Consider the following 23,721-nt stretch of genomic DNA (forward strand, 5'->3'; position numbering starts at 1 on the left):
GGAATTGTGGAATTTTGCTAGTTCAAAGCCTTTGGGTCTTGCTGTGCTTGAAACCCAATTTCTGGCCTCCAGCAGTACTGTTTGGCAGGCAATTTAGGGCCACAGTTTCAGAAGCTCACTGAAGAAGGAGGAATGCTTAGTAAAAGCCAGGTACTTGATGCAACCAATCCTGCTTCTGATGCTTTTGCTTTCTAGGTACTGCAGGTACAGGAGCCACTAAAATCCGATGTATGTGGTACAATATGAAGTACATGATGTGCTCATGGCAGCGTGGAGAGAATGCAAGTCCTAACACAACCTACAAGTTGAATTACTGGTTTGTACTTAATTTTTTCTTTTATTTCCATTGTGTAGGGAATTTGGGAACTCAACCCTCTCTCTTTCAGCGCAGAGCTGTGAGGGATTTTAATCAAACATTCCTCAGTTTTGAAATCCCTGTGGGAAACATGATGAAAACTGTTTTGAATCATAAAATCATAAAATTGTAGAGTTTGAAGGGACGCCAAGGGTCATCTAACACAACCCCCTACAATGCAGGAATCTCAACTAAAGCATTCATGATGGATGGCTATCCAACCTCTGCTTTAAAACCTCAAATTAAGGGGTGTCCATCACCTTTCAAGGTAGTCCTTCCACTGTTGAACAGCTCATACTGTCAGAAAGTTCTTCCTTCACTTTTCTTGTAACTTGGTTTCAGTCCATTGGTTTAAGTATTATCCTCCAGAGCAGGAGAAAATAAGCTTGCTCCATCTTCCATGTGACAACTCTCAAGATGTTCGAAGATGGCTCTCATGTCTCCTCTCAGTTTCCTCTTTTCCAGGCTCAACATACCCAGCTCCCTCAACCATTCCTCATAAGGGCTTGGTTTCCAGACCGTTGATCATCTTGGTTGCCCTCCTCTGCACACACTCCAGCTTGTTAATATCCATCTTAAATTGTGGCACCCAGAATAGGACACAGTGTTCCAACTGTGGTGTTACTAAGGCAGAATAGAGTGGTACTATTACTTCCCTTGACCTGGACACTATATTTCTGTGGATGCAGCCTAGAATGATGTGATATAACGAAGGACCCTTCCTTTCGTCTTACCACTTTATCCGCTCACTTATTAAAAGAACTAACAGGGCTTTCTTAGGTAAAACTAAACTCCCACTTATCCCTGTAGCCTTTAAGTAAACCTTTCTCTTTTTAAATAAAAGAGAGTCCCTTTCCAGCACCAATGTGGCCAGGTACCCTTTTAAACTCTAGGCAAAATATGAGACTATCCCTTGTGTTCACAGTATGAGGGGTTCAGCCACTAGAAATCCCCTCATGTAAAAACTCACCTCTGCCCTTAGGTAACTTTGTGACACCCTGGGTCTGTCTGCCTATTTTGCTCTCACAGTGCCCCTCAAAGACACACCCTCACAGTTCCACTCTTGAAGGAAATTTTTTCTTTTTAATGAGTGTCCACACAAATGAGTTTCATGTACCTTTGCTGGAAAATAACACAGATGGCTTTCTGACTGGCACTTAAAGATGGAAATTTATTTGCTTAAGATCGTAATGGTTGCATTAAGGTTTCTTTGAGTACAAGCTTAGTTTCCATGGTAACATCTTTGTTAATCATATAATATATAACCTTACAACTACCTAACCCAAACCTACTCTCCCAGACCTTCTTTTCAACCACCCTATACTCCCTCTCCCAAGCACCCTCTCCACTGACAAAACGGCTGCCCATTCTCTTTAAACATTCAGCCGCCCCTCAGTCAGTTCAATCTGGAGTCTGCGTTAACCCTTGATGGGCCGGGTTGAAAAGGATAGAACAAACAGTACAAAAACGTCACAAATGACATTAGCTTTTTTTGCTGCTGCATCACACTGTTGACTCATGTTAAGTTTGTGGTCTGCCAAGACCCCCTAGATCCTTCTCACAGGGCCCCCCAACTTATATTTGTGCATTTGGTTGTCGATCTTGAAATCCATTTGGTTGGTATGGGCCCAGTTCTTCAACCCGTTAAGGTCATCTTGAATCCTGATTCTGTCTTCTGAGGCATTAGCAACCCCTACCAGTTTGATGCTATCTGTAAATTGGATGAGTGTCACCTCCATTCCTTTGCCCAATTCATTTATAAAGGCATTGAATAACAACAGGCCCAGAGCAGGACCCCACTGCACCCCACTTGTCACTTTTTCTAGGATGACACAGAATCATTAATGAGCCCTCTTTAGGTTTGGTCAGTCAACCAGTTACAAAGCCACCTAGCAGTTGTCTTATCCAATCCACATTTTAGCAGCTTCTCTATAAGAATATCATGGAGAATTTGTCAAAAGCCATACTGAAATCAAAATTCATTACATCCACAGCACTCCCCTGATTCACCAAGCTTGTAATTCTACCAGAAGAAGAAATATCTGGCATGACTTGTTTTTGAGAAGCTCATGCTGGGTTTTAGTAATCACAGCAGCCTTTTCTAAGTGCTGGCAGACCAACCATTTAATTAACCTTTCTAGGACTTTTCCTAGTATCAATGTTACTGACTGGTCAGTAGTTACCTGTTTCTTATTTTTTTTACCTTTTGAAGATGAGGACAACATTGCACCACCTCAAGTCCACAGGGATCTCACCTGTTCTCAAAGAATTCTCAAAAATTACATACAGAAGTTCAGAGGTTACATCTGGAAGCTCCTGTAGTACCCTTGGGTGCAGCTCATCAGGCATTGGATATTTGAATTCATTTAAAGGAGCTAGGTGTTCCCTTACCACCTCTTTTCCTATCTGGGACTGCAGCTCCCTCCTTGCATTGTTTATTCTGTTATCACCAGGTTAGGCACTGCTTTCCTTTTGGGTGAAGACGGAGGCAAAATAGGTGTTGAGCAGTTCCACCTTCTCAATAGCATTTTTCCATCTTTTCTATGCAGATGACCTACTGCTTTCTTTTTCTTCCTCTTGCTTTGAACATAGTGGAAGCAACATTTATTAATTAGTTTTAACTTCTCTTGCAAGCCTTCTTACCTGCTCCCCTGTAACTATTGGCTACTCTATATACTCTTCCTTCTTGATTTCCCCTGTCTCAATTCACCTGTAAGCTCCTCTTGCAGCTGCACCAGACATCTTTTCTGCATTTGAGCCTTCAATATTTCACCTTTAAGAAACTCCTAACTACCCTGGACTCCCTTCTCTTTGAGTATTTCTGACCATGGAATTTCATCCAGTAGCTCCTTAAGCTAATAATAATATGCAGGAAAAAAATAAGTAATAATGGCCAGGGAAAAAATGGAGTTCCCCTTTTCAAGTAGATGGAGAGTGACTGGATACATTGGCTGTTTTACAGCCTCCTTTTACCTTGAATATAAAGGTGGGGGAGGGGACTAGGTGGCACCAATAACAATCCAAAATCTAGGGCTACCGCAAAGCAGCACTGCACTTCATCCTTGTTTTCTGCTGCCTTAATAGTATAGGAGGGCAAACATGTTCACCTGCCACCATCCTGACTTTTAAGTGTGCTGATGTTGCTTCCTCTTGCCCCCAAGGTATATTGATCAAGAAAGAGGAGGGCCATGCACACATTACACTAAAAAAGGTGATGACTTTCGATGCACTTTCGACACAAACCTTTATTGGCCTCCAGGACTCAGCATTTCTATTCAGGGCAATTCCAGAGACATTCAGCCTGTGTGTATAATGAATAAATTACCAGAAAAATATGGTAAGTTTACAAGCTGCTTGGTTACAGGTCTGTTTCATGTCAAAAGGTTTGGGATTGGAAATGATGTTGCAGATTCTCATGGTCTGCTGGCATATTTAAAATAGCCTCTTTTCCCCATTTAAAAGCCTTCTGAATGATGCTGTGGTAGCCATTCTCCACTGGGAATTCCAACTAGTAGATTGAGAAGAATTCTCCTTATCTTTAAGTCCTGATGGAACTTAGTGGTGGATATGATCTCTTAGTTGCATTGGGCTCACGCTATCAATGAGTCATTGCCATTAACTCACATTGAGCCTGCAAAACAACTGGAAGTACAGGCAATAGAGCTCCTGGATGATGTTTCTTCCAGACTTTTATTTACTCTGCCTTAACTCCCAGAACACGGCCCAAAGGCAGCACAATGCAGCAGCCTTGCTGAAGCTAAGCAGGTTTGGTTCTGGCCTGGCTGAGACTACTTAGGAAGCCAGTGTATGCCACCTTGAGTCCCATGGAAGAAAGGTGGGATATAAATGTCAAAATATTGAACAGGCAACCAGGAGCTTTTGAAGAAAAAAAAAACAGGAGCAGGGGAATCACCCCTAAGAAAGGCAGGCTCCCTTGCCTCTGATTTGAGGGAGTTGTTGGCATACTTCCACAGCAAACAAGTCGCCGTTGCATAATAGTCAAACCTCCCTTTTCTGGCCCCCAAAATGGTCCTAGAGCATTCCCTGCATAATAGTTGCAGGGGTATTTTCACTGTGCATTCTCTTACTGGCCAAAGGCAATGGGAGCAGGCAGTCAGGCAAGCGGGTGGGAGAAGCTGCCATCAGCGAGGCATGAGAGACTGGGATCTAAACTGTACAGTGGATAGATTAACACGCAAAACAAAATTGTTTCCATAATGGCCATGCCTTGCAGGTTTTTTCCTGACATCATGTTTTTCCTTGTGTAATGGTTGCAAAGGAAAAATCGGCACAAAAAGTGTGACCGTTACACAATAAAACACCGTAGTTAGGAGGAAAGAGCTTGAAAGAAGGTATATGCAAGAGGCATGACTTGGGTGAGTCTGGATGAGTAGAGGATATACTTACATTAGAACACCCTGCAGAGAAAGGGCTCACCTATTTCTCCAGGTAAGGCTGGGAAGGACTCCAGGCTGAAACCCTGGAGAGCTGCTGTCAGACAAATATCAAGCTAGATGGACCCAATGGGTTGTAGTTTGTGTCTTCTCTTACTCTGTGGTACTAAGTGGGTCACACCTCGTAGAGAATATTTGGAGTGTGTTTTATTTTGCAGCTCACAAATATGCCACCATTGAGTTAATGTTGGATTTAAAAAATATATAATTGTGTGTGTGTTTTCTTTTTGACTTCAGAATTTCTAGTAAAACCTGATCCTCCATTGATTGTAAAGCCCAAAAGGAGCAATGAAGGAGTTATTCTACAGTGGACTGAACCAAGGGGCTTGAATGACATGTGCTATCAACTAGAAATTAATAACAAACCTGACTCAGAAGTAAGTTGCTCCAGTATCTACCATTTAATCTTCTTTAGATAGCAGACCCAGGTGGCGCTGTGGGTTAAACCACAGAGGGACCCAGGTGGCGCTGTGTGCTGCTCTCCGTGTGCTGCTCTGGTTCGCCAGAAAGTGGCTTTGTCATGCTGGCCACATGACCCGGAAGCTGTCTGCGGACAAACGCCGGCTCCCTCGGCCTATAGAGCGAGATGAGCGCCGCAACCCCAGAGTCGGACACGACTGGACCTGATGGTCAGGGGTCCCTTTACCTTTACCTAGATAGCAGACTGGTGGCACCTTGAAGGCTAAGAGATTTCTTATAACACACACACACACACACACACACACACACACACACACAATTATATAATAATTAACACCTATACATCCAGTGCCAGGATATTTGTGCTGTCCTCAGTACTGCTTTATGAGTGGTTGCTGTGTTTATTTTAAAACATGTAAGCTTCAAGTCTGTGTTTTTAAATTTCCTTCTCATGTCATTGGTTACATTTCCCTCTACATTCATATGTGTGTGTGTGTGTGTGTGTGTGTGCACGCACACACACACACACACACACACACACACACACCTGCCAAGCTGAACATCACACTTCATGCACTAGTGAAGCAGACTTTGGTCCATGAAAACTTATACCTTGATAACTTTGTTAAGTTCTTTAAGGTGACATGACTGTTTTGCTGCAGTAAACCAAAGCAGTTACACTTCTGGAAACTATTTTAAAAGTTACTAGATCTGATGTGAGTGAGCATTGACAGATAAACCCTAATTTCTGGCTTGGTGCGCAGTGTCATTCATATATAGATGATACACAGTTCCTTCTCTGCATTCTGTCTGAGTCAAGAGGATAGGCAGTTCTGGGCTAGTGTCTGGGGACAGTGGTAGGCTGGATGCATTTCCCCAGAACAAACAGAAATGTGGTTTAGGGGTTCTCCTTGATTTGAAACTGTGACTAGAGGATCAGTTGGCCTTATTAGCAAGCAGTACCTATGCCCAGCTCCAGCTGGTTCACCTGGTATAGCTGTTCTTGGACTTAAATAGCCTTGCCTTGGTAACCTACATTTAATCATTTTCTTTGTCAACTTCACATGAATAGCTCAGTATTCTACATTGGAGTGGGGGGATGTCCTGTGGAGAAAGGTCTAAATTAAACTTTTTTCTCCACTAGTGGAGGGAATATATTCCCAGTTCAGACGAAGCTATAATATCTATTTAAAGTCTACAGGAATAATAGACTATTCAAATAATGGAAACAAGAAGGACAGAAAGTATCTGAGAAAGAAACATTCCTTGTTTTTGTTTCTATCTTGAATGAACAAGTTCAGGGGTCAGCAGGGGGCCAGTCCACTGTCCCTCAGACCTTGTGGAGGGCCAGACTATATTTTTGAAAAAAAATAAAATGAATGAATTCCTATGCCTCACAAATAACCCAGAGATGCATTTTAAATAAAAGGACACATTTTGCTCAAGTAAAAACACGCTGATTCCCAGACCGTCTGCAAGCCGGATTTAGAAGGCAATTGGGCTGGATCCGGGCCCCGGGCCTTAGGTTGCCTACCCATGAACAAGTTCATACAACACAGGATATATAATATTTGTCTGTGGCAGCCCCTTCATTGGATGGGGTCAGGTTCTCCTCTCTACGGAATGTTTATGGTGAGTTCAGTGTTTATTTTCTGTTGAAGTGGAAGCACATCTTGTGAAGGGGTGCAGCCAAGAGTGTTGCCGCATCTTTGGTGTGAAACTGCCTCTGGACAAGACTATACAAAAGACTGATCTTATCATGCCTTGAAAAATATTTCCCAGTACAGTCATACCTCTGGTTACATCCACTGCAGGTTGCGAACACGGCAAACGCGGAAGTGTTTACTTCCAGGTTTCGCTGCACGCACAGAAGCGCTCTGCGTGGTCTGCGCATGCACAGAAGCGCGATATCGCACTTTCACGCATGCACGATGTCAATGCTCGGGATGCGGACTTTTTGGGGTGCGAACGGCACCCCAGAATGGATTGTGTTCACAACCCGAGGTACCACTGTACATTTTGAGGCAAAGGCAGCTGAAGTCTCAGCCCCTTATTGAGAGTTACACCCTTAGGAAGAGGTCAGTGTTGAGTTTGGTAGGCTATACATATGCAGTGTTGAGTCCGCCAGCTAAGATTTGATGAACAAGCCATTTTCAACTGGCAGAAGAGTGAGCCATTCAGTGGGGAGTCGAACATAGCAAAACCCAGCTATGAGGGAGTGGGCCCTCAGCAAGCAAGCTTTCAGACTAATCCAGGCACATCTGGGCCATGCAATCCTAGACATCTTTGCCACAAACTGCAACAGCAAACCTCCACACTTCTTTTCCAGATACAATGAGCTGCAGAGATAACTGCAGAGGAGATAGCTGCAATGAACAGCCAATGCACTCAGTGATCATTGTATGTGTTCCTACCTTTCCTACTCATAACATAGGTGCTACACAAAGTCAGGCAAGATCAAGCCCTCATACTAGTGACCTAGTAAATTTGGTACTCAGACATTTTGCACCTAAACAAAGCACACTCCTCCCCCACCTTCAAACACATGACCAACTATCTTCAAGGCTACAGACGACACTTGATCAATACAATCCTAGCCTCACAGAAGCAGTCTACTAACAAAATCTATGAAACCACTTGGAAGGCATTCTCATGATGCTGCAGGCACAAGCAGGCAGCAAACAGAAATCTGGTACAGGAGAACTACTTAAGCTTCTCAAATGGCAGGTTTCTGCACTTATCTCACTGTGCAACTCCTTCCTTTGGACGGGTGGGATTGGAACAAAAAAGTGGTAGTCACAGCCCTGCCCCCAGAGACCAGAGGGCCAGTTAACACTTTGCAGGATGCCCTCCCACTTCCAGGTGGAAGGAATACTCACAGTTAAGGCCAGTGCTCCATTTTTAAGCTGCCTCTCTGTGGATATGAGTTTGTTCAATTTCCTGGACAGGAATTTGACACGTGGAAGGGAGCCAGAATATACATTCGCTGCCACTTAGGCAAACAGAGAATTCCCTTTTTATATTTTAAAGCAGTCCTGTCAGAAGTATCATATGTGAAATCCGTTTCAATCAAAAGCAATTCGTCAAAGCTCTGGTCTGTTGTAAATCTACAGTACATCAGCCTATTTAGTGGGTTAGATGTGTTAGACTGCTGGTTTTCATTTTTGTATTATGCTGTGAGTTTATTTTTCGTTAAAATAAAATAAACAATATCACCAATGGATTACAGAAACAAATTTTTGTTGTTCTTTGAAGATTTACAGGTCACGTAACAATGTAACAATTGCTCTCAAGAGTAAACAATACTACACTTTCCGGGTGAGAGCCAGGACTTCTAAGACCAACTGTAAGCACACACCTGATCCCTGGAGCGAGTGGAGCGAGGCAGTAGAAGTAGGTGAGAAGAAACTTTGTAAGACTGTTTGTAATGAACTGCTGAGCTGACTGTATGAACCAAATCAAAAGAACTAATTCTCTGCACAGATTTTATATTTATAGGTTACAAATAAATTCTAATCTAGTAGAAGGTCAGTGCGTCACAGTGCATCCCACTACTTGGTAAAGACCCAAGTTTCTTTCATCCAGTACAACTTCATTTGCTGACATCTGGCAAAGCTGTGTTTGGAAACCCTTTAATTAAAATTGTTGTGCTTGTACCCCTGAAATTTTCCTGAAATTGCTAGTGTCTTAACCCAGGGTATCAACTACCCAAGTACCATACTAATATGGGTAAAACACTCAGACTCACTCTCTACATATCCAATAGCAGCCTGTCAACAACATGTAGTTTGTGGCAACTATATCAGGGCTGAACAACATTGAATGACTTAGGTTGTTTATACCATCCTAAAAAGGATTTAATGAGTTTTGAATATATAAGTTTGACTCTTTACTGTGGGCTCTTTGCATTATCAAGAGAGAAGCCACAACTTGGTATGAGAGGAGACCCAATTGAAAAACAAGATGGGTCTCCATAGACCCATGAGTTCATTCTCAGAGTTTCACCGCTTTGGCAATATTGCTTCAGGTAATTTTTATGGTTCTTCTCCTGTCTTCTTCAAGAATCAGGATGGCAAAGATTGTGGAATACAAAAACGACATTGGTCTTTCATGAACATAAACAAATAATAAGGAATCAGGTTCTCTAGGCTTTTTCTTTTTCTTTGGTGGGTATGAATGCTCAAAGGTGTGCATGTTACTAGCACTTGCACTCTGATACCTACTATCTTCCAAACAGCTGTTTATAAAGGATTAGAATAATAGAAGCATACAGTTGGAAGAGACCACAAGGGCCATCCAGTCCAATCCCCTGCCAAGCAGGAAACACCATCAAAGCATTCCTGACAGATGGCTGTCAAGCCTCCGCTTAAAGACCTCCAAAGAAGGAGGCTCCACCACACTCCTTGGCAGCCAATTCCACTGTCGAACAGCTCTTATTGTCAGGAAGTTCTTCCTAATATGTGGTGGAATCTTCTTTCTTATAGTTTGAATCCATTGCTCCGTGTCCGCTTCTCTGTAGCAGCAGAAAACAACCTTTCTCCCTCCTCAATATGACATCCTTTTATATTTTTGAACATGGCTATCATATCACCCCTTAACCTTCTCTTCTCCAGGCTAAACATACATGAAAGGAAACATACATGAAAGGAAATAAGCTTCAAGAATTTCATAATCAGATACCACAACATAATCAGTCATGAATTATCATCGTCATTTGTTTTACAAGAGCCATCAATATACAGAATCAAGTCATGTTCAAAGAAAGAAATATCATTAAGATCTGGTGTGGCAGCGAATTGTGGAAGGAGACACACCTGTGTTTATTACTTTTACAGGAGCTATTAATATATAAATCAAATCAGGGTTGGGGGGAATAAGGAAATGAATATTCATGAAAGTTTCATGGAGGAAAATTTTCAATAGATCTAAAATTATTTTTAATTTATTTTGCCTTTGGTTGGAAATATATATTGAATCTGGTTCCATTGAATAAATTTGCACAGCTTAAGAAACAGCAAGGTTACCGTAGTTTTATAGAATGCAACTTTTCATTCTGAATAGTTAACACAATACATTGCTGCATCAGAAACAACAAAATTTTATTCATGATCATCTTCTAATAGAAAAACAAAAAATGGACAAAGCAGTGAAAGCATTTATATATTTATTATTTCAAAGCACAACTGCTACTTGTTGTGAGAGCAAAACAACCCTCAAAATCCATTGTTTTAAAACAACATGCTATGACAAGCAGGGTAGGAATTTGTTTCTATAGAAAAGCAGCAATTTTTTCATTGAGTAGTTTTTGAGAACTTGGTCACTGTCAAATGTTGAATGTTAATCCTAGCCAACATAGAGTTACCAAACAGCAAAAGTTTTCTTGTTGGCCTTTCAACACAAATACAGTGGTACTTCGGGTTAAGTACTTAATTCGTTCTAGAGGTCCGTTCTTAACCTGAAGCATACTTAACCTGAAGCACCACTTTAGCTAATGGGACCTCCTGCTGCTGCTGCGCCGCCAGAGCACGATTGCTGTTATTAAGCGGAGTTCTTAACCTGAAGCATACTTAACCCGAGGTACCACTGTACCAACAGAAGAGCATTTCTTTTTTATAGATTAACTAGCTGGCCCGGCCATGCGTTGCGGTGGCTTTTTTTGTGAAATGGAAAAGGAAGATCTACAGTATATATATAAAAATGTAAACTGTCCATGCCTACAGCTTATCCCGTTGAAATTCCGCCTGCCTCCTCTCCGTCTTTCCCATTTCTTCCTCCCTCCACACAGCTTCTGTTGAATTTCCGCCTGCCTCCTCCGTCTTTTCCCCAGTTTCTGCCTCCACACAGCTTCTCCCGTTGAATTTCCACCTGCCTCCTCTTCATATTTCCCTCCATTTCTGACTGCGTTGCTGTGGTGTTTGGTTTTTTGTGTGTGTTTTTTTATAAATTTATTGTATTTGTAAATTGGATGTTTTGGGCTTTTTTTGTACCTTTGTTTTTTGCATTGCTGCTGTGGCTCATTCTGGCTCATCCCCGGTGTCTCTCTCCTGATCCTGAGAGTATTCCGGAAGCTCCCGTTTCCATTCTTCCCTGTCCCTGCGTCCCGGCGATTTATTTGGGGGCTGCGCGTTTTTGTTTTGCTTTACAGTCTGCAACAGTCTGCAAAGCTGTGGCGGCCATTTTAGGTAACGGCACTCAGGACGCTTTGTACTGTACATGAAGCTGCGGCGGCCATATTTGGTGAGGGCACTCGGAACCTTTATTACTATTCCATCTGCTCTCCTTTCCTTCGGCTCCCGTTTCCGTTCTTCCCTGTCCCTCCACCTCACCAGGGCCCTCAGGCCTTTCCTGTAGGGTCTCTCCCCACTTCCTGTCTCCCCCATGGCCTGCGGGGCTCGGCCTGGGCTCCCTCAGCGAGGCCCAGCTTGCCCAGATCCAGGGAGACACGGGCCTGGTGGGCCCTGGCAAGGTAGAGGTTATTTGTGGCCTTGGGAGTTGGGCAGCGGGAGGGCAGAAATATTGGAGAGGTGTTTGAGGCGGCAGCAGAAAGTCGCTGCCTTGTCGCTGCCTCGGGTGCTTGCAGACGGCAGTTATAAAATGGCGGACGGGGCATTGTTGCTCTGGCCAGGTCTGATGACATTGACAGGCCATCTGCCTTTCTATTGGATGCTGTTGGAGTCCTCAGTGCTTTTCCTGCTGGTGTATAATGCGTGCACCATTTTTTGGCCTTTATTCTATATTTTAGGCATGACAGGTGTGGTTTTTTTTAATTTTTATGATGCCAGATCCTTCCTTGATGGTCATGTTACGCTTTGTACTAATTTGATGCGCTTTGGTCCAGTGGTTACGGAGAACATCGGTGTCCGCCGCACACACAATGGGAACATTTTTATATATATAGATGATGAAAAGGTCAGGCAGGGAATGAGGAAAACAATCATTCTGGGCACTTACACCCCTTTGTGCTCACTCACCTTTTCAGGCAGGGAATGAGGTTTTGATAGAACATGTATGCATTTAGCAAACAGCAGGGGAAAGAGATTATAATGGTAATTATGATTATAATTTTCTCCATCAAGATCCCCTTTTCTGAGAGGAGAAGACCAGAAATAGTGTTGGAAGGGAATTTGAAAATGAGATTAAAGGGTAATATTAATCATATACATGAAATGGAATAGAAAGAAAAGCTACTCTGTTGCTATTACAGCTTTTTAAATTCCTAAATGGGAGTCAGATGCCTGACTACTTCTTATTCTTTGTTTTTTCAGATGATAGAGACTTTCCATTTTCTCTCCTTCTATACATTCTCCTTCCATTATGTGTGGCAGTCCTGACTATCATATTCCTCATACACCTGAAGAGGTAAGAGACTTTATTAATGACTTCTGTTTGAGTGTGTTGCTTATGGTATATCTATCTACCAAAAAGCTCTGCTTTCACTGTAAAAAGGTTCATGAAATAGGGGTATGAAATAAGGGAGAATATGACCGTTCTGGCATGGTGCTGTTTTGTGTAAATTTATTATGATTATGATTTATATACTGCCCTTCATCATATGATCTCAGGGTGGTTCCCAGAACAAAATATAGGATAAAAACAAGTAAATAATTAAAACAAAACCCCTTCTTCCCACAGACACATTTAAAAGGCTGTAGAATATTAAATAAATCCTGAGAACAATTCTGAAATACAGTGGTACCTCGGGTTACAAACGCTTCAGGTTACATAGTCCGCTAACCCAGAAATAATGCTTCAGGTTAAGAACTTTGCTTCAGGATAAGAACAGAAATCGTGCTCTGGCGGCGCAGCGGCAGCGGGAGGCCCCATTAGCTAAAGTGGTGCTTCAGGTTAAGAACAGTTTCAGGTTAAGAACGGACCTCCAGAATGAATTAAGTACGTAACCAGAGGTACCACTGTACCGTTGAATGAGTTAAACAAAATTTGGTATCTAGAATCCCTTAATTCTTTTCTTTTTTAATGTACTGAAGGATTAAGATGTTGATTCTTCCTACAATTCCTGAGCCTGGAAAGTTTCTGAAACAAATGTTTGAAGAGCACATTGAAGATCTTCAAGTGAGTACTGGCCACTCAACCCTAGTCTATCCAAGGCCAACCTAATGTGTGAGTTAATGAAGCACAAGCTCAGAATAACACACACACACACACACACACACACACACACAACTTTTAATGGTGTGGCAGGTGGTTCTAGTTTCTCCTTGAAATAACTTAATCAGAGTGGCCCATAAGGAAAATTTATAGTACAGTCATACCTCATGTTACGTTTGCTTCGTGTTACTTTTTTCAGGTTGCGTCCCGCAGCAACCCGGAAGTACCAGAAAGGGTTACTTCTGGGTTTCGCAGCTCACGCATGCATACAAGCACCAAATCACACTGTGCACCTGCATAGATACGGCGCTTCAGGTTGCGGGCTTTTCACGTTGCAACCAGAGGTACCACTGTACTTCAAATGTATTGGTTGGGCAACAGATTACTTTCTGAAGTCTCCTTCATTTTATTTCCGTGTTGCTTTTTCTCCCTCCTAAAAAAGGACTACCATTTGATTCATTACATCAGTGTTTCCCAAACTTTTTCCAACCATGGCCCCCTTCCAACCTTGTTTCCTTCCCGTGCCGCCGCCCCCCCCCCCCCCGATGTAGCACGGGGAGGCAACTGCCCCCCTATAAGAAAAAATCAATACAGATAAATACAATTATGGGGTTCTGCCACCCCTAACAAAAATCCTGGCTATGCCCATGCCACCCCTGCCCATCCTACAAGTAGAAAGGTAGCTATTTAAATGTTTTGTTTGTAAATAGAACATGTTTATAATTTTTATAATTTATATAAAATACAATTACATAAAACGATAGGAACATAATGAAATATTGTTGAAGCAGAAAAACATAGAATTATAGAGCTGGAAGGACCCCAAGGGTCATCTTTCTAGTGCAGCCCCCTGCAGTGTAGAAAACTCAGCTAAAGTATCAATGACAGATGGCCATCCAACCTCTGCTTAGAAACCTCCAAGGAAATGAGAGTCCAGAACCTCTCGAGGGAGATCCATCTTCAATGTATTATAAAAAAAGTAAACAACACTTATGTGACCCCAGTCATTTGACACAGAGGGGGAAACCTACAGATACAGTCCCAAAGGTGCACATGGAGTTCTGTATACCGTATTTTTAGCTCCACAGGGCGCACCAGACCATAGGGCGCACCTCGTTTTTAGAGGAAGAAACAAGAAAAAAAATATTTTTCTGGTTTTCCTCCTCTAAAAGCCCTGGTTTTTTGAGGATCAGCTAAACATTTTGCAGCTTTTTTTGCAAAGAGAAAAGCCCTGGTTTTTTGAGGATCAGCTAAAAGTTTTGCAGCTTTTTTTGCAAAGGGGGAAAAGCAAAGAGGAAAAGCCCCGTTTTTATGGGGTTCAACTCACATTTCTGTAGCTTCTAAAGGAAAGGGAGCCTTTTCTACAGTTTCCAGACCGATAATCTAATCAGCCAGTCACATGTCGCTGGGGAAACAAACAACCTCCATCTGCAGCACATTCAACAATGGAGGGCGGGGCTGAAAGGGAGCCGGGACTCTTATCTCTCTCCTGATCTCTTGCTGATCAGCTGCTGAGCGGGGTCCTTTCAACACCCCTTTTTCTCTTTGTAAAATAAAAAGCATGATCCTCTTTTGGCCCCTGGGCAATTCAGCTCCAGGGACCACCATTCGCTCCATAAGACACACAGATATTTCCCCTTACTTTCTAGGAGGAAAAAAAGTGTGTCTTATGGAGCGAAAAATACGGTATATGGGAGAATTTTAAAAAGCAAGTGGTTCTCACTGGCCTTCCATTATGGAAGTCCGTTTGACTTCCAAAATGTGCGGAAACCAAGGCACAGCTTCCAATTGGCTGCAGGAAGCTTCTGCAGCCAATCAGAAGGTGCATCGGACGTTCAGGTTCCAAAGAACGTTCGGAAACCGGAACACTCACTTCCAGGTTTACGGCATTCGGGAGCTAAAATGTTCCACTTGCAAAGCATTCGTCAACCAAGGTACGAGTGTATCTTGTCAACCGGAGGAGCCCTGGCTGCCTAGATTTCACCCGGTAGATTTCACCCGGTGGCTTGCAGAGTCAGGCCGACACTGCAAGCCACTGGGTCCTGCACCCCTTGGCAGCATCCAAAGGCCTCAATCCACTAGGCGCTGGGGCGGATTGCACCATGCTGCACTTGCAGAGTGAGGCCCAGGCTGCCACCAGGTCCAGTACTGGTGACAGCAATAAGCAGCTCTGGCTCACCCAGCCCTACCCATTGCCACCCAACCACCACACTTACCTGACCTGGGGGTTCTGGACCATGGGCTCTACATGTCGAAATGGGAGCCTCAGCAATCACTCACTCCCACCGGAAACAAACCAGGACTGCTCCAAGAAAACACACATGGTAAAAAGGAGCACTAGACCCTTATCCACCTCTGATTGGCCAAGCAGATAGCCAGCCAATCAGGATTTTAAACAAATAATAATAATGGTTTTTTCCCTTCACTTCTCACTTCCCTCTGTGGCCCCCTGGCCTTGTGCTGTGACCCATTTATGTGATTTTCACCTGTGGCCCCCTTGGAATATCCTGGGGTCCCCAGGAGGCCATATGGCCCCCAGTTGGGAAACACTGCATTACATTGTTTTAAGAGACTGCTATTTCTCTTTTGTCTCCAGAAACCTCCCCCTGAAGACCCAATCAAGGATGAGCAAACCCATTTGTTGGTATTCATACAGCCTTCTTGTAATGAGAACTGAGGAAATGAGGGGACTGTCTACATCAGATAACTCTTGAATGTAAACCAGAGGTTTTTGGGGCAGGGACTGATGCTTCTAGCTGCTGGAGAATCTCTTGGCAATGCCCTGCTGCAGACAACATTTGTTCCCAGGCATCAGTTGACTAATCTGTGTTACACCACTTGGAGATTAAAGCATTATCAAACTTTTAATATATATTTTTTTAAATAAAGCAACAGGAATCAGGCAACAGGAATCAAATGGCCTTCCTCACCTGATGATGTTTTCAACCGAAAATTGTGAAGATAAAATCTTACACTGGCATTTGTGAAGCAGCTTTAGTTCTGGAGGACTACTTCTTTTTATCAGGTGTTTCGATTTGTTTTTTGCTTTCTTTTTTGACACTTGAACAGCAGGAATGTTCACAACAAATCTTACAAGGCTTGTCTTTTTGTCTAGCTAAACTTTGTTCTAGTGAGCTTCTCCAAGCTAAACCAAAAACTACTTATGTCCCTTCCACTGTGGCTAGGAGAGAACTTAGTGGAATGACTAGGTTGGTGATGCTTGCTTTCGTTCTTGGCTCAGGGGTTGATGCCTTGCTTTGGGGAGTCTTAGCTTACCTGTTGTGTTTGTCACAAGCATGTCATGGTAGAAGACTTTCAAACAGTTTATGAATGCAAAGGCCCACACACCCCTTTTGCAACAAATGCACAACCCAAAAGACTGAGCCCTCTGACGTTATGCTGGCCAAAATCGTGTCAAGGACTTCCTGTAGCATCTTTGAATTTATGTTTGAATTGTCCTTTTGTTCCAAACTGTTAGACAAGTTCAAGGGACCTTTTTGCCCAAGCATTGTAAACTTTGGAATATTTGTGTGCTCTGGTTTTGTTTTTTTATAAAGATCTATTTATATAAAGAATGAATAAATACATTTTTTTTAATAGACTGATGTCTCTGTTGCTTAAAAAGACTCTGTTTCCTGTGTCCCTGCAAGTTTGTGGAATTTTATTTTTCTTGGCTGTATATTGCCTCCTGACTCTGCCCATGAAGTGTTAACACAGCAACCTCCCTGCCTGCCTCCTTTGGCCCAGATACTTGCTCTTGGTAGTTTGAGTAACTCATTGTTCAGTGACTGATCTATCTACTCCTCTGTTTGCCAGTGGATCTGGCTGTTGAGAGAAATTTGGGCAGATACTTATTTATATAACATACCCTGCATTCTCAGTTCAGCAAATTCACAAGGCAGTTTATTTGCTATATATTTTTGAAAGTGGGTTGTCCCTTTAGGTCCCTATAGATTCAGACACCTTGAGATATTGTCACCAAACTTGGCATGAAGGTTCCCAAGATGGAAGCTGTGATCTTGGTCAATATTTTCAAGATGGTGGACTGAAGCGTCACTTTCTCATGACTTCACCCATTGTTGACAAAGGCTTGGCTGCCTTTCAAGTAGGGCTGGGCGTTATCTGGTTTACAGCATCATGATATATCACCAGCTAAACACTGTGATGTAAGGATGAAATAAGGATGGCACTTTGTATATTGGCTGGCTTCACGGTTTTTCCTGCATCATGATTTTTGCTGGCGCATCATTTTCCTGCATCATGATTTTTGCTGTTCTTGTGATTTGCTGCCCCCTGCAGGAGACGGGGGAGAGCTGAGCCAGCGGAGTTACCAGGCTGCATTATGGGTGCCAACTCCAGGGGGCTGTGGGTACTTGGGCACCCACAAAGCGAATGAAAAAAGCCGGCAGGTGGCAGTGGTGTTGCCTCTAAGAGAGAAGCAGTTAGGCTCCAACCTCCGCAGCTGGGGAGCAAGGCATCCTTTTCCAGGGGGTGGGGCTCGAACCCAGAGGCTGAGTCTCTCTGTCTTTGTGTCCGAGCCCCTCCAGCAGAAAAGGGTGCTTCACTCACAGCAGATAGGAGGAAGAGGAGCTGCCACCAGCTGCAACAATGCAGCGTGCAACGTCACATGCCTGCATGTGGGCACCTGCAATCCTGAGGGTGAATTGTAGCCTTGGGCTGCAGGAATTGAGAGAAGCATTGGCTAGCTTCATGTTTTCCCCCAAACTGCAATTTTGCATAGTGCGCGCACACACACATCATGATTTGTGATATTTTGCCGTGTCAAAAATTATGAAACTGATATCACGATATGGACTTTAAACTGGATATATATCGAGATATCGCCCAGCCCTACTCTCAAGATACCATCACCTAACTCGACATGAGGATTCCCAAGGTGGTGGCAGTGGGGTTCTTATCAGTATTTATTAACTAATTCTGTCAGTGCAATGATTTCTGCTTGTGCAACAGAACTTTCCCCAGTCATTCTCCCCATTTGTGCCTTGCAACTCTTAAGAAGCTGCTTAATTAGAAGGTGCACATCCCCCACATCCCTTCCCAAAGTGCACATTAAGAAGCATGGTTATGCAGGGCAATCCCTTTAACAAGAGAGAAACTGACACACTCCAAATTTGCTCATAGGTTAAAAAAAGAAAGAAAGCGTACTGGGCTTAGAGAAAGCTCATACCAAGAACAAACTTAGTTGGTCTCTAAGGTGCTACTGGAAAGAATTTTTTATTTTGTTTGGGCTTAGAGATGTGAAGGCCTGGAAAAAATCGGGGGAAACCCAGTTTTTTCCATTTTTTCCCCTGAAGCCTTTTTTGGGTTTTTTTCTGAAAAATTGAAAAAAGAAAACATATATTACGGAATGTTTTATTTTAACATGATGAATAAAATATTTTAAGATAAGGGGTTCAAATATTTTAGAAATCATTTCTATAAAATATGTATGGTATCAGATTATTCTAATTTCTGTGAGGACAAGCAAGTCCTAGGTTACAAACTGAACTCTCCAATGCAAGAACAAGATACATTTCTTCCTTTAGGAGGTGCTGTTGTCACCAGAAAAGAAAAAGGTTTGGAAACACTCACACTAAATCAAGAAATAAGCTGACATGTGAAAAGGTAGAGAAGCTTGCTTCAATCTGAGCAAACCTTCAGTTTTTAGAAGTCCATAATAACTGTGATAATGACAGACACAACAGAGTAGATGCAGAAGCAGAGACTGAAACTGATACTGATCATTACATCTCAGAAAATGATTCTGATTAAATTTCATGCCCATTCATTGAAACTTAGTCCCACTTCCTTCTTTTTTATGAGAATGTTTTTTTAAATACGGTGGAGAGGAAATATGAATAATTGTTACTTCTGGATTTTTAAAAATTGTTTTGTGGAGTTTTTTTTTGTTCCACATAAACTAGTAAACAGTTCAGGAGATTGTTCCATTTGTTACAAATACAAATAAATATTATTTTAAAAGTACATTTTGTTTGTAATAATTGTTTGGATACACTATATTTTTAATATGCTAGTTGTGATAATTTTATGCCCATTAAAATTGTCTGTAGTTATATTTTATGTTTCTAAAGTAGCAAAATGACTTTCAATCTGGAAAAGAAAAAAGCTCTAATGTAGCATTTTTTTCAATTTTTCCAAAAATTTCCGTTTTCCCACGAAGAAAACGTAAAAAAATGGGGGGGTTTTCCAAGCTTCAAAATTTCCGGAAATTTTACATCTCTAGGGCTATACACCTCTTTCCTGCACCATAATGCAAGTGCAAAGACCAGCTAGACATGAGAACCAAGGGTATAACTCTATATCAGTGGGCCAGAGTCTCATGTACTTATAGGGACAGATGTTCAAGTATGTGTCTGTTGCCAAGTGCCATATTGGCCTAGTGAAATTATCCATGTTTTCACTTGTCTTCCCAGCCAATTCATCTCTCTGCTGTTTTGTTTTATTTTAGTCTACCAAATATAGTAACTGCACACCATGCTGATGGCAGTTTTGGGTGGTGATATAAACCAGTTGCTTGGGTCCCCAGACAATATATAAGTTATAAATGTTTGCTGCTATTTTGAAATCCCTTGGAGTTGCTTATGCTTTGCCATAACAGCAGGGTATATTTCATGGTGCTACTCTTGGTTAAAATAAATACAGTATATTCTGGCGTATAAGACTACTTTTTAATCCAGGAAAATCTTCTCAAAAGTCGGGGGTCATCTTATATGCCGGGTGGAGAATCTGCGGTCAAGTATATCTCAAACTCTATATTTTAACTGGAAAAGTTGGGGGTCGTCTTATATGCCCAGTCGTCTTATACGCCGGAAAATATGGTATTTGGCCACTTGTAGTGTTTAGAAGGGTACAAGAGCAAGTAGCAAAAGCCAGCAATGTGTGTATATTCAGAGTGTAAGTTGACAGTTTACATACTGACTTGCAGATATAGTGGTTATCCCTCAATTAGGGACGTGGGTGGCGCTGTGGTCTAAACCACTGAGCCTCTTGGGCTTGCCAGTTGGAAGGTTGGCGGTTCAAATCCCTGCGACAGGCTGAGCTCCCATTGTTCTGTCCCAGCTCCTGCCAACCTAGCAGTTTGAAAGCAAACCAGCGTGAGTAGATAAATAGGTACTGCTGCGGCGGGAAGGTAAACAGTGTTTCTATGCACTCTGATGTCCGTCATGGTGTTCCATTGCACCAGAAGTGGTTTAGTCATGCTGGCCACATGACCTGGAAATCTGTCTGTGGACAAATGCCAGCTCCCTCGGCCTGAAAGCAAGATGAGCACTGCAACCCAATAGTTGCCTTTGACTGGACTTAAACTCTATACACTCAGCAAAAACAAGACCTGGAGCTGACTGTGGCTCAGATCATCAGCTTCTTATAGCAAAATTCCAGCTTAAACTGAAGAAAGTAGGAAAAACCACGGGGCCAGTAAGATACAATCTAAATCAAATTCCTTATGAATACACAGTTGAAGTGAAGAACAGGTTTAAGGATTTAGATTTGGTGGATAGAGTGCCTGAAGAACTATGGATGGAGGCTCGTAACATACAGGAGGCAGCAACGAAAACCATCCCAATGAAAAAGAAATGCAAGAAAGCAAAGTGGCTGTCCAATGAGGCCTTACAAATAGCGGGGGAGAGAAGACAAGCAAAATGCAAGGGAGATCGTGAAAGATACAGGAAATTGAATGCAGATTTCCAAAGAATAGCAAGGAGAGACAAGAGGGCCTTTCTAAACGAGCAATGCAAAGAAATAGAGGAAAATAACAGAATGGGAAAAACCAGATATCTGTTCAAGAAAATTGGAGATATGAAAGGAACATTTCGTACAAAGATTACCACAATTAAGGACAAAAGTGGAAAGGACCTAACAGAAGCAGAAGACATCAAGAAGAGGTGGCAAGAATACACAGAGGAATTATACCAGAAAGATATGGAGGTCTCATACACCCCAGGTAATGTGGTTGCTGACCTTGAGCCAGACATCCTGGAGAGTGAAGTCAAATGGGCCTTAGAAAGCCTTGCTAACAACAAGGCCAGAGGAAGTGATGATATTCCAGCTGAACTAAAGCAGTATGTGGACCGAGAACTCCCAGAAGTGCAAGCTGGATTTCGAAGGGGCAGAGGAACCAGAGATCAAATTGTAACATGCGCTGCATTATGGAGAAAGCTAGAGAGTTCCAGAAAAACATCTATTTCTGCTTCATTGACTACGCAAAGGCATTTGACTGTGTCGACCACAGCAAACTATGGCAAGTTCTTAAAGAAATGGGAGTGCCTGATCACCTCATCCGTCTCCTGAGAAATCTCTATGTGGGACAAGAAGCTACAGTTAGAACTGGATATGGAACAACTGATTGGTTCAAAATTGGGAAAGGAGTACGACAAGGCTGTATATTGTCTCCCTGCTTATTTAACTTATATGCAGAATTCATCATGCGAAAGGCTGGCCTGGATGAATCCCAAACCGGAATTAAGATTGCCGGAAAAAATATCAACAACCTCAGATATGTTGATGACACAACCTTGATGGCAGAAAGTGAGGAGGAATTAAAGAACCTTTTAATGAGGGTGAAAGAGGAGAGCGCAAAATATGGTCTGAAGCTCAACATCAAAAAAACTAAGATCATGGCCACTGGTCCCATCACCTCCTGGCAAATAGAAGGGGAAGAAATGGAGGCAGTGAGAGATTTCACCTTCTTGGGTTCCATGATTACTGCAGATGGTGACAGCAGTCACGAAATTAGAAGACGCCTGCTTCTTGGGAGAAAAGCAATGACAAACCTAGACAGCATCTTAAAAAGCAAAGACATCACCTTGCCGACAAAGGTCCGTATAGTTAAAGCTATGGTTTTCCCAGTAGTAATGTACGGAAGTGAGAGCTGGACCATCAAGAAGGCTGATCGCCGAAGAATTGATGCTTTTGAATTATGTTGCTGGGGGAGACTCTTGAGAGTCCCATGGACTGCAAAAAGATCAAACTTATCAATCCTTAAAGAAATCAGCCCTGAGTGATCACTGGAAGGACTGATCCTGAAGTTGAGGCTCCAGTACTTTGGCCACCTCATGAGAAGAGAAGACTCCCTGGAAAAGACCCTGATGTTGGGAAAGATGGAGGGCACAAGGAGAAGGGGACGACAGAGGATGAGATGGTTGGACAGTGTTCTCGAAGCTACTAACATGGGTTTGGCCAAACTGCGGGAGACAGTGAAGGATAGGCGTGCCTGGCGTGCTCTGGTCCATGGGGTCACGAAGAGTCGGACACAACTGAACGACTGAACAACAACAACAACAACAACAACAACAACAACAACAACAAACCTTCCAGGGGTCCTTTACCTTTACCTATCTGTCTTTTTACCTTTTTATCCCTCAATTATTTTCACTATCCATATGAGTTATTCTGTTTTAGGAACCATTTACAGTAATTAAATTGGACACATCACCTCTCTTTAGTTTTATAATTATCATGCTAGGTATCTTCCAAAAGCTACTTTATATTCCCCCAAGTCAGAAATAGGCAATTTGTTGCACATTGTTGTATAAAAATTAGACACCAGGGGGCAGAAGAGACCCACTAAATATTGCCAGTTTCTTTGATCACATACTACAGTATTTAAGGAATTCTGATATAGTAAATGTTAGTGCTCTTTCTTCATATTTTTATTGCAATTGTGCGGTGCAGATACTGCAGTTTTCATGATGGCAGTTGGGGGTGGGTGGGGAGAGTTCACAATGAGATTCTACCATAAAGTGGAAAATGTGATTAGATATAATCTAATAACTGACCAGTCTAATATTGGTTTTGATATTGATAATGGATTGATTATACTTCTTAATTGTATATTTCACCATTGGCTAGCCCTGTAGCTCATTCTTGGGAAAGCAGCAGATTTGGTTAATCTGATGTAAAATGGGGTTGAAAGCCAGACAAATGCATTGCAGGGCAGGGAAGTGCAGAGAGTTTTATCTTTTGAGTAGACCACATGGAAACTATGGAGTGAGAAAGACAAGAGGAAGCAAGCCGAACCTATCAGTCAGAGCTCATGAGGCTCTAAGACAACAAAGGAACATTCTTCCCCAGCCCCTTCTTCTTAAGTGTGTGAAACAGCGTCACCTATTTGAAGTGGGAGCAGAGGAGGAACCCCAAGACATGTGTCAAGAAGATTATACTTCCTGCTTCGCAACACGAGGCAGCCACTGTGCAAAATGTTTTGTAGAATGAGTCAGAAATGCAGCTGGAGGAAGCTGAAAGTGAAATGGAGGAGTGGAAGAGAGTTGAACTTTCATAAAAACGAAGTGGGGGATGCTGGCTTCTGAAGCAGGAAGCCCTGGGTGACTAAACTTGTCCTGCATGTAAGACAGTTATGTGCCATGA

General features: G+C 42.5%; 1 protein-coding gene across 1 annotated transcript in view; it reads left to right on the forward strand.

Moving 5' to 3' along the window:
• The window catches only part of IL13RA1 (interleukin 13 receptor subunit alpha 1), a 43,043-nt gene extending 26,916 nt beyond the window's left edge, over positions 1–16,127 (forward strand). Inside the window, exons 5-11 of the mRNA XM_033137595.1 lie at positions 196–316; positions 3,517–3,692; positions 5,047–5,186; positions 8,485–8,626; positions 12,495–12,588; positions 13,215–13,299; positions 15,932–16,127. Of these exons, the coding sequence (XP_032993486.1) occupies positions 196–316; positions 3,517–3,692; positions 5,047–5,186; positions 8,485–8,626; positions 12,495–12,588; positions 13,215–13,299; positions 15,932–16,012 (839 nt within the window). The 3' untranslated portion in view covers positions 16,013–16,127. The remainder of the gene's footprint in view (positions 1–195; positions 317–3,516; positions 3,693–5,046; positions 5,187–8,484; positions 8,627–12,494; positions 12,589–13,214; positions 13,300–15,931) is intronic.
• The last annotated feature ends 7,594 nt before the right edge of the window (positions 16,128–23,721 follow it).

This window comes from Lacerta agilis, chromosome Z, assembly GCF_009819535.1.
Source record: "Lacerta agilis isolate rLacAgi1 chromosome Z, rLacAgi1.pri, whole genome shotgun sequence".
Taxonomy (NCBI): Eukaryota; Metazoa; Chordata; class Lepidosauria; order Squamata; family Lacertidae; genus Lacerta; species Lacerta agilis.